Source organism: Metopolophium dirhodum, chromosome 6 (assembly GCF_019925205.1).
Source record: "Metopolophium dirhodum isolate CAU chromosome 6, ASM1992520v1, whole genome shotgun sequence".
Classification (NCBI taxonomy): domain Eukaryota; kingdom Metazoa; phylum Arthropoda; class Insecta; order Hemiptera; family Aphididae; genus Metopolophium; species Metopolophium dirhodum.
The window spans coordinates 6,314,137-6,326,202 of record NC_083565.1 but is presented as its reverse complement, the minus strand read 5'-3'; the positions used below and the strand labels follow the sequence as shown (position 1 = coordinate 6,326,202).

The 12,066-nt window shown below is 27.7% G+C and overlaps 2 protein-coding genes across 5 annotated transcripts; one reads left to right on the top strand and one right to left on the bottom strand.

The window, feature by feature from the left end:
• Positions 1 to 3,194: 3,194 nt before the first annotated feature.
• Positions 3,195 to 9,006, bottom strand: LOC132947291 (uncharacterized protein C19orf47). The gene is made up of 8 exons (XM_061017551.1): positions 8,678 to 9,006; positions 7,220 to 7,416; positions 7,052 to 7,151; positions 6,637 to 6,965; positions 6,412 to 6,574; positions 5,133 to 5,219; positions 4,885 to 4,937; positions 3,195 to 3,514 (listed from the first exon to the last, which is right to left on the bottom strand). The coding sequence occupies exons 1-8, from the start codon at positions 8,694 to 8,696 to the stop codon at positions 3,449 to 3,451; spliced, it is 1,014 nt and encodes a 337-aa protein (XP_060873534.1). The 5' UTR covers positions 8,697 to 9,006; the 3' UTR covers positions 3,195 to 3,448.
• Positions 9,007 to 9,419: 413 nt separating this feature from the next.
• Positions 9,420 to 12,038, top strand: LOC132947078 (CREB/ATF bZIP transcription factor-like). Of its 4 annotated transcripts, XM_061017270.1 has the most exons (5): positions 9,427 to 9,655; positions 9,743 to 10,136; positions 10,245 to 10,351; positions 11,162 to 11,273; positions 11,436 to 12,038. In XM_061017270.1, exons 2-4 carry the CDS (start codon positions 9,770 to 9,772, stop codon positions 11,216 to 11,218), a joined length of 531 nt encoding a protein of 176 aa, XP_060873253.1. In that variant the 5' UTR covers positions 9,427 to 9,655; positions 9,743 to 9,769; the 3' UTR covers positions 11,219 to 11,273; positions 11,436 to 12,038. The 4 variants fall into 4 exon arrangements, with proteins under 4 accessions (XP_060873250.1, XP_060873251.1, XP_060873252.1 ...); XM_061017268.1 differs by having other exon boundaries at positions 9,425 to 9,655; positions 9,743 to 10,351; XM_061017269.1 differs by having other exon boundaries at positions 9,426 to 9,655; positions 10,245 to 11,273.
• The last annotated feature ends 28 nt before the right edge of the window (positions 12,039 to 12,066 follow it).

Genomic DNA, 12,066 nt, shown 5'->3' with positions numbered 1-12,066 from the left:
ACGACGGCTGCGGATAGACTGTAGTACTGTATGTGTACCTATACTGTATATGTAATCGATAATCTATCGACTATCGTAGTACCTTAGTCATTATCTTAATTACTTTGTATTATATCGTTATATATATATAATTATATTGTTAGATATAAAACACCGATAGCAGCATTTATCGATTAGCACCGATAAAATTAATACAAAAATATTTGTATAAAAGTACATTTTTATAAAAAAAAACCCGAAACGTGCAATTTTGTGCAAAAACCCAAAAACGTGCAATTTTGTGCAACATAAAACTTTTTTTAAATTAATCTACATCTCTTGATTTGGATTTGTAGCTTGTTTCTATTGAATTTAGAACACGCCATAAAAAGATGCAATTGCACGGAAATCCGGTCTTTAGTTATAATATTTCTGTTAATTTTATTACCTTAGCACTACTTACCGCACATGAATTAAGGGCAGCACTTAACTCATGACCTATAAGTCACGTGTTGACCCTAAGGCCTAAACTAAAATAAAATAATAGGTGGTTAAATCATAAAGTAATAAGATGGCTATATTAATATTATGGCGCAATTGGTATATTGACCGTAAAATATAAAGAGCGCAATTGGTGTACTAACCGTAAAATATAAGAGGCGCAATTGGTAGACTCACCCTAAAATACAAATTTTGTTTTAGGCGCAATTGGTCCATGCCCCCTCAACCAACCGTATCTGGTATCTCCCTACAAAATGCTAATGGGCATAGTTGCCGATGCTCAAGATCAAAAAAAAAAAAAAAATAGGATAGATACCTAGTTGATATAAAATGTAAAACGTTCAACACGCCCACAACTACTGATCGATATTATATAAAATACCATACTATTAATTATTATCACTATTAATAACCACTGCTGTCATTAATTTGATTTTATCAACATCGTGGTCTATGATACTTTAGTATCACGTCATCATGTTGTTGATGTTATAGCCTATAGGGTAAGTACCTAGGTACATGTACAACATACTACCTAATGAATCTTATTTGATTAAGGCGGCTCTTAGTGGCTAATGGCTATTATTTAAGGGGAATGATTAAGGATCGTGTCGTCGCAGCCCGTATATGTTAGTTGAAAATGATTAGTGTGAGTGCGATTCTATGTGTGTAAAATATAAAATTAGAATATTTAAGATAATATTCAAACTCGATAACAATAGATTTCATATCGCCGGACTCCGCAGTAACTCTGCACAAGTCAACGAAAGCACTCTCGATAAATATTTTTGTACACTCGCGAAGTCGCGACAATGAATAATATTAATAAGCTGGCAAAAATTAACATACTTCTAGTACTCCAATTTCAATTTTGAAAAATTATTTGAAATCGTCAGCCTCTTTTCTATGATTTTTAGGAAACAGAATTTGGTAATTTTGAATAGTTTACGTATTACGGTGCCAAATTACTTTACTTAATTTCTCAAAATTAACTTGCTAACTTTTTAAATAATTTAAAATACATGCAAAAGTTCATAGTACGTTACTTTGTAGGTACTTGCTTAAAATGTATAAAGTTATAATACTATGAATACCCTACTTAGTAGGCGTGGCCTACTATCCAGTAAATAATAAAAATAAGTATTGCCACAATTATAAGTTCATAAAAAAGAGGTAGAGAAGAGTTCCTGAGTGTGTTCCTATGGTAACCTAATAAGATATAAAAATTTACCAAATTTACAGGATTTATGGTAAATTTTTATCGGTAAAATAAAAATAAAATTACGTAAATTTGACATATCTAAAAAAAATACGTGACTGACCATGTACCTACCTATTACCTATTCAATCTATATAGTATTAATTTTGTTGTGGCATTTAATTCTACAGGTTGCACATCATAAAGTGATGACAACGAAGAACGAGAATCTGTCAGAGCGAGAGTAGAAAAAGATAATATTAGAATATTTACTATTTAGTGTTCAGAATATTGTACAAACTTTAAGCGGCCAATGGCCAATCTATATCCCATTGGGCTAAACTTGCGTTGAAGGTTTACGATTATTGTGAACTCGACCCTCGTTTATTTTGACACATTACACTCATTTGCATAAACGAAATAACATTTATTTATTGGAATACGGACAGGCGGACGTTGCACTGAACTGAAATAAACATTTTTAATGGATTATATTTATTTATATACGTGCCAAGTTTTTGGATTTCAACAATCCGATTATTCTAACGGATTGAAAAAAACTCGTAGACATTTCCGTACACTTTTTAGATGGATTAAAAATGTATGGGTTTATATATTATAATATATTATAATAACTAACGGTTTTTCACCGTAGGTGCTCAGTTATTAAATTAATGGACTGCGGAGTTTCTAAATAATAAAATACTAACAGTTAAGTAGTAGACCCTGTTGAAAGAAGATGTTGCTTAATACTTAGTGGCCAGTCTTATTTACAAATGGCATGAATTACTAAATATATTAATGAATAAATTAATCAAAAATATTTTTAAAAACTTACTTTCATAGTTCATACAAGCCAATATAATACTTTGCAGCACACAAGAAAATGTAAATTTAAGATTTGAGTTGGTTAAAGTCGTTGAAAAATGGTTAGAAATAGGATAACACTGAATATGTAAATTAACATTTAACTCTAAACTAAATACCAACAGTATTTAAAAAATGTTCCTGTAATGAGAGTAAAATAATGTTTTCAGAAATAGTAAAATTATTCAAAATTATATATTGTTTCAGTTCTATAGCAGTTATATTACATAACTATTAATTATTAATACTATAGTCATTAAAATAATTAAATTAAATTAAATGCTTGGCTTTTAATAGACAAATGCTGTCTTTGTAGTTTGTACCATTTGTTTAAAATGTATTTTAAATAGTAAGTTATATAAGAATAACAATAAAAAAAAAACCTTAATAAAATATATTGACAAAAAATATATTTCAAATTAATATATTAAGTTACTATTAAATGTAAAAACAGTCCCTAAATTATTTGAATATAAAATTTACAATAATATTGAACAAATTTTAATCAAAAAATAAAAATACAGTTGTTAGTACTTCAAATCATTAAATAAAGGAATAAACATAGTTATTTTCATACTATAAATAATTATTACAATAATCCAATCCAGTAATTGGTTAACATTTTTCAAATATTCAACACTCTAAAAAATACTCATTAAAATAAGCTAATTTATTGAAAAAATAAAAAAATATAATACATACCTAATTGTTGTATGCTTATTTTATTTAATAGAAATAATAATAAGTAATCCATATCTTAAGTCATTATAAAATTAAAAATAAAACAAACCAATATTAGGCATTTTTAAAATTAAAAATTATGTATTTGTTAAAGTTGATGAAAAAAAAATTATATGCAAAACATTGTTATGAGTTGAAAGATAAATCTTCAAATTATATGTATCATTCTAAATCTGAACTTCGAAAGTGTGAATGGTTTAACAGACTCAACTTTTTAACATTTAAAACCTGAAAAATAATAGTAATATCAAATTAAGTTTTACTTAAAAATGTATTCAAAATATTTTTCAAATGTATGAATGCATTTATTTTTAATAGTGCTTAGAAAATAAAGTTGGGTCAGAATTTGTCCATTAAAGTTATACAATTGAATGTTGAAGTAACACACATAATGATAAAACAAATATTTATTTTTATAGGGTATTTAATTTTAATTATTTTACTATAATAAATAGAATTGTAATTACAACAAATAATATTTTTAAGTAGTACTATATATAATATCTTTTCATTATTTATTGAACCTATAGTAGCAAAAAAAAAAAAAGAGATTTTATATTAAATAAAATAATGTTTTTATCAACTATTTGATATATTTTAAATAATTCACTTAAAGATATGTATAAGACTAAACTTAAGTTGAAGAACCGACAATGTGATTGAAGGGCTAAGTAAAAACAATGTTGATGATGCAATAAAACTAATACTTGGTTGAAAAAATAAGCAGAAAGTGGAAAGTGTAGTACTGGTTATAGCCCCGCCATCCATATAACGATAAATAATTATTCAATGACAGATATATTGATATAATATTAAAAAATGATAATAATAAATATATCGAATAAGTATAAAACAATGATAAATCAAAAAATGTATAGAAATGCTTATATTTTCTTTGATTCCCAGAATAAGATACAATTTTATGGACCCTGTGAACTCAGGAGCCCACACACAAAATTACTAGAGAATGTGGGATTCGGCCAAATGGGGCAACAAAAAACGTAGATGCACTGATTTTTTACATGGCAGATTTCTTAGAATCACTGAAACCGTAAACATTTTTATACATTTTTTAATGATGTCTTATACTTATACAATATATTATTTATTATTATCATTTTTTAATTTTAATTTTTTAATATTATATCAATATAACTATCATCAAATTATTATTATTATTGAATCAATGAATAAATTCATTATTTTATGTGTATACAATGTATTTATTGTTATATGGATGGTAGGGCTATAACAAAACCAGTACCGAAAGTGTATGTGAAGGATATTAGGGCAATAAACAAGGAATACAATACATAAAAGTAAACACAAATATTAGGAATAGAACGAGAAAAATATTTTTAGTTATAACTGACAAATTCTGACTTTACCAGCATTTTCAAGATTAATTATACAAAGACAGTTCAAGATTTGTAAAATATATTTATTTCTGATATAATAAACTTTTAATACATTTCAACATACTTACATCTAAATTAAATGTATGAATCTTATATTTTAGATGTAAAAAAAAGTTGTATTTCTTTTGATTTTTAAGACAGTGAAATATTTAACTAATTTAATAAACATTATAAATTTACCTTCGGATTAACATAAATTGGTCTTCCACCTGAGTTAGCATTTCTTATAAGAGCTAAAAAAAGAAATAATAACAATTATTTGTTTTGTACTATTTCATATGTGTTAAATTTTATTATTCCACTTATGGTGACTTATGGTCAATATATATGTATGAGCCAACATATAAGTGCATATTTGAAGGCAAAATATTTTGACCTAAAGATCCATGAAGGGGAATATTGAAATTTGAAAAAAAAAGTGAACTTACCACTTTTGGAAACAAGACCTGGACTACTCTTTTCACGATCACACGATGCACCAATACGTTCAAATACAGACTTCGAAGAGTTAAAACCTAAAAATCAGCATACATTTTACTATTTTAGTTAGTTTATATGAAATATTAAACTTAAAAATAACCATAAACATTAATATGTAATTTTTTATAGTTTTTACTATACAGTATTCAAAAATAATAGCAGAACAATTATTTCATGTATTACATTAACATTTCGTTATAAATCTACATACAAATAAACTTAAAATGCAATGGTAACAATCTATCTGTTGTTGACTGTATATTAATTAGTATTATATTAGTATCAAACAGGACCGTAAAATGGCGTGAATAGGTTAATAGTATCAATAACTTAAAATTAGATATAATATTCTTTTTTTGAAGTTATATTTCCGATCATTTTGAAATGAGTTGGAAATTTTCTTCTTTTGAAATCCTGAAATACCAGCTATAATAAATGCCCTTTAAATTGAACCATTTTTTCTGCCCTAATATGTAATGAAATGCATACAACTTTATTTTTATAATACACTATATTACATTTATCTCTGTTCTGAAACTAAAATGAAAAATATACATTTCATCAGTATTTATTGGGTTTTATTGTTTAAATATTTTAAAATTTAATTAATAGTAAATACTAATGGCAAATTATATACAAATTTGATTGAATGTTTTGAGAAAGAAACAAAAAGGGCACCACAAATAAGTTCTAGACATTTCAAAGATCAAATTATAAATGTGCTAGGAGAAATTATGACTTGTGAATTTTCTTTTATAATCCACGATTCTCATTTAGTCATAAATACAATTATAATGATCACATATAAAAGTCAAAAATAGCATTAGTGTGTATATAGTATATAGCATAATGGTTATCTGGTTATCTAAGATAATAATGAAAAACTTTATAAAACTAAATATTTTATAATTAGGTGTCATGGTTTATCATGTTATAAACAGTTATTAAAATGTATTAAAATCTGTGCTTTCAATATATGTATATCATAAAAAAAAATGTATTTTAAGTGGTCAATGGTCCAAAATAATGCACAGGCGGTATTTAAACAACATGAACCTTTATACTGTTCTAGCTATGAACACAGTTAGACATGTATTGGAGAACAGTAGATTTAAGCATTTTACTATAGTTGCAGTAATGACAGTTAATTAAAAAAATATATAAGTAGACATAATTTTTTACAATAATTTCATTAGAAAACCATCTTCATAAATAAATAACTCATACTTGTTTCTTCCAGTTTTATTCTTTTTGAAAAAGCACTAGTTTCTTCAGTTGGAATGCTTGGTCCATAATATACGTCACTTGATCCTTTAATAGTACGTTTGAATGTCGCACTAGCAGCGGGTTCGCTGGCTTGCTTGATTCCAAGTCGTTTAAACACAGATGACTGTTAAAACAAATTAAATTGTATTTTAATTTGAAATATAATTTCATAATGTAATCAGTTACTTTTCTCGAGTCTGTGGGTGAATTATTACTATCATAGTTAGGAGTTGTACTGCTTACATCACCTACACCCAAACGATCAAAAACTGAGCTCTTAGTTTTCAATTCAGATGGTGGAGGGGAATCATCATCACTTTCTATAGTAACTGGTTTAACTTTTATTGTAGTTTTAGACTTAGGAACTACTTTTCTAGTTACAACTTTAATTGAATTGTTTGATAATAGTGAAGGAATCTTTTTCTTCATTATTTTCAAGTGTGCTTCTTCGTCCTCTTCACTTTCACTGGAGACTTTGACCTTCTTGGTAACTAATTTTTTTACTTTATTGGTAACTAGGTAAATAAGAAATAGATAAATAACAAGGTTGAGACATTTTTAAAGTATTTTTAATTTTATTTTACTTTAATTGTTAACTAACCTATTTTTTTTTTTTGAGGTAAAGTTTCGTTGACTTCATTCTGAATTTTCTTAGTTATTAAACTTTCCACTACATTAGAATTGTAACCATCATAAAATCCCTTTAAATAAAAATACACAGTTAATTATTTCTTCACTTAACAAATAACAATCAAAAAATAATAATTACCTCTCTATATACATCTTTTGCATGTTTAAGGATTGCAATTATATCACCAACAACTGTTATACCCATTTCCTTGAGAATATCTTTGTCTAAATCCATTAACATATTAGACTGAATTCTATTTTCATAGAAAATAGTAGCATATTTTGATGATGCAAATGAAGGAATACCAGCATCTGAGAAAAACTTAATCCACCAATCTAAAAATAATAAAATATACAATTTTTAAAATTAATAAATTTAATCTAAATTTTAATCAATTGCACATTTTATAATGGACATAACTAAATACAAATTATTATTATATAAAAATATATTTAAGTAGATACATACATTAATTGTGTAACTGTGAAATAAATAATTGCACCTAAATTATAATGAAATAAACTTAGAATTGTATCATTTCTGTTTTGAAAAAAATGCCGTTTTCAAACATGGAAATTAGATAGCTATGTTTTATGTAACAAACAAAACTTGTATGGAAGTAATATAATTGCAGTAAAATAAAATTGTTCGATTTAAAATTACTGTCTGAAATGTTGATAATTACGCTGAATATTTATCTGTTGGAATATTGGGTATAGCGATTTTTAGAAAAGAGCTTCTGTGAATTTTCCTTTCTCAGGATTAATTTATATTCAAATCATAGACTTTATAAATAATACTCATGGACATATTATACAATTATGTAGTGGCACAGTAGGTAGCGTATCTAGGATTTTTTCAAGGTGGTGATATACAATTTTTAATAGACATTCAGTATGCATATATTATATTCATATTATTATATACATGTTGTATTGTGTACAAAATTTGGTCTCCAGGGGGGATATGACCCCACCTCTCCCTCTCGCCGACTGTAGTGGCATAACTTGGGGTAATTGTTTTTTTAGTAGCTGGGGGCAAGGGGGAAATATAATATATTATATTACTTATTGTGTCTAAAAATGTATCCCTTAAATATTGTATCGATAATAAAGTATCAAATAAGCCCAAGCATTTGAAAAAAAATTGTCGTAGGAATAATCTTCTATTTTTTGAAAAAGAGTTTAAACAGTGGGGCAAAACAATACCTAGGCTGGATATTACAAAACTATCATAAAATAATATAATGTGTTAAGTTGTAGCAGTCATTATGAGATAATTGAGTAAACCAAAAAATCATATAGGTTAGGTTATTAAAACATAATGTAGAACTACCTACCTAAGCTTTAACTCAATTCCAAAACAAAAACGAAATTTAATATTATTTGTAGACTTAGTACCTAGGGTAACTTTTAGTAATGATTGGTTGTGAACTTGGAACTATCATAGTAATATAACTATTTAAAAAGAAATTGGTAATTGGAAAAGTGGTTTCACTATAGGTTTTCTAACATGTTTGACAGAGATAATATATATAATATGTTATATCATTTTAGATAAATACGTTGAAATACGCATAGTCGCTAGTTAACTCACCTTTGCTAAAAGTAGACATGACTTGGTCGATAAATTGATATCGGTTTATCGATATTGGATACGAATATTACAGAACTATTAAATTCGAAATTGTAAGCTTATTACAAAACATAAGTTATACATTTATAGTTAATACTCGGTCAAAAAAAATAAATCAGTTTTTAACAATATCACTATTCAGTAGTCGCTATTCGCTACTTTTAAGTCCTCACTCCTTGGTCCCTGGCGGCTAGAAAGCGGCGATTGCAAATGTTAGTAGGCAGTCGAACAAAAAGGCATGAGCAACAAGGCCATAATAGCTGCAGGCTGCAGCTTGATGATTACGTCTGTTTACATTCGAGTATTCGACCAGCAGACAGTGCCAACACATGACAACCACAAAATATCTGTGATTTGCAGTTTAACATCCATTAATCGAAATAATAATAATTAATGAACTAAAAATGTATAATAGGTATATAGTATAATAATGTTACTTATTAATTTATAACTTTTGACTTTTAAGTTTTCAACGTTACTATAATAACAATCGGTAAATATGATGTATTAATTATGTCCACTGGCGTAGATACGATACTTTCAACTTTCATACGTCATATTGTGGTGATCATATTGAGTTAATCGTAAACGAGTAAAGAGCTAGCGACCTCTAGTCACATACTTCTATACTACACTATGCTATAAAATATACTATAAAGAAATCTGCGCCTTTAGACCAAGGTATATTGAATATTGATATCAATACCATATCAATACACCATGGGTAGGCAGTGGGTGGTGTGTACGCATCAGTGAAATTGACAATTGTTATAATTAATTAATTTGATAATTTTTTTCTCGCCATTTAGCCATTTACTATTTGTGATACTTTAATTGTTTATACTTCAGGTTTATTACACCACGCCGTACTGTTGCCATATATCGGTTTTCGGTTTTCTTAATAACTACGATCGTCGCAAACTCGACTCGACTGTTGCAGTAAGTACACTTCAAATTAAAATACAAATTGCATATGACGATAATCTTCCGAAAACACACCTACACAACTGTCCTTTATTATTAAAGCGACTGGTCGTGGGTGGGTGATCCATCATGGCACGATCATGCTCCTCGTCTAGCGATACGTCGTCACCCAAGTACGAGTTCTCGGATTCCGATTCCGATCACAAGCAGCGTGGAAAAAGAAACCGTCCCCGCCGTTTGCCGACCAGCAACAGTAAGAACGCTGTGGCCGCCCGCATAAACCGCATGAAACAGAAACAGTACGTCAAGGACCTGGAGCAAAAGATGTCGCGGCTCAAACGTGAGATCAAGGGTGTGAAACGGGAGTTGAGGGAACGTGAGGAAAAGTGGGCTAGCAGCCGCCGACAGGTGGCCTACTTGCGCAGCATGATTGCTAACAGCCATCAAATTGGCGGTCTGTTGCGCAACATACGCTGGAGGAATATCGTCCCACAAGGTAGTAATATCGACAAGACTCTAAATGAGTTAAACTCTGACGCGAGTGTTGACCACTTTCCTATTACCGCGAGCCATAGTCTGTTTGATGGTTATTTTGATTTGTTAGAGGAAAGAGACAGAGACCACCCCCACATGGTGCCGCCTCCTCCAGTTGTACCTCAAGAAGAAGAGGGCTGGGCACTGTTAGACGGTGTCAACCCTACGACGACTGAGGTAGGTGTATGCTTACATGTATCTAATAGAAGAATATCTGTTGAGTTTTGTGATGAATGCTCAACCCGATTTTACGATAATCCTTACGGTTTGCAAATTTAAGTTTTTTTTATTAAAAATATAACTGAAAATAATATTTGTGTACAGTTCAATTGTAGTTTAAATTTATTTATTTAAAAAGCACTTTGTTTTAATGTTACATTAGCTAAAAAAATATTCATCATACAACATTTATTTTAAATATTTGATTCAATAAGTGTTTCTTATTTTGGTGTACCTGTCCTCTCGGATATAAAAAATATTTCTGTTGGTCTTTGCCCCTAATTCATTTTGATTTTAGTTTATTATTTTTAACCTTGATATAATACTGTAATTCTTAAATTGTATGTTTGCATAAACCTTAATGACTTTATTATGTCTAAACATGGTACCTACCTATAGTTACAGTTAAATATTACGTTTTTAAAATGTTTTTTTTCAACGATTTGATTTGCTTTGATTGAATACATTATGTTAATTTTAGAAAACCATTTTTTTGTACAATAGTTATTAATAATTATTCAGTTTTATTTAGTCAATAAGTATAAGATAATATATTACAACGTAGAAAATTGGTCATGTTTTCAAGATTTGTCTAGTGTTTATTTTTTAAATTTTGAATACATAGTTTTGGGAGGCTGTTGTTTAATTTATCTTATCAGTGGTGATAGGATTACAATATCAACATAATTAAACAGTTGTCTTCCAAAATGTATACTATCAAAAATTATTTTCTCATTATTAGATAATGGTTATTTTGAAAAATTTCAGCTATTCCAAGAAACCGTCCCATCTAAATATGTATCAGTGTGCACGTTGTTACCGTAGAAAGACGGTTGTGCGCCTGCATATTCGTGGCGTAAATGATCTTATTAATTAACAGGTTGGTATACAAAACATCAATTATGAATGCTTTTTTTTATTCTTAATCTATTCGAGAGCAACCAATTTTTTTTTTTAAATCTAAGTATGATAATAATGTTCATTTATGCTACTCTTTATATAAACCCTTAACAACTGCTATTAATCTATGTTGATTTTTTAGAAGCTGTGATCTCGCATGTACAATTTTACATGCCAAACCTTCAAATTAGGCATAAGGTAAGAAGCGTTTTTGATTTTGATTAATTATCAACTTTTAATGTCTAAAGCATTTAGCGTGACCAATTTTCTTATTAAGGACAGTGGAAGGTTGGTTAGTTTTGTGTATTAAAAACAAATACAATAATATGAATGATAATAACTAATATTATCAATTGATACAAATTAAATAATATAATTTTAATATTTTTCCATTGTCCTTAATATTTTATAATTAGTGTAATCAATATTAAGCCTTATGTTTACAATTAAATATCAAATATTTTGTATTAAATGTAACAGTGTTGTTTTATTTTGCTAATATAATTTTTTTTATGAATAATTATCAAGTTTGTTATTTGATTTTTATTAAATATTTATACCTATGAAATGTTATTTAGATTTTTTTTTTATAAAATTATTTAAGCAAACGATTATTGTTATTATTTTTGACAATATTATAATTTAAGTCGTTTTAATACTAAATTTATGTAAATAGCTTAACATAAACAGTAATTTTAATTATACGAATGAAATTATTGTACAAATTATATTTATTTATACTGTGTATCAGTTTGTATTTTTAATGCAATTAT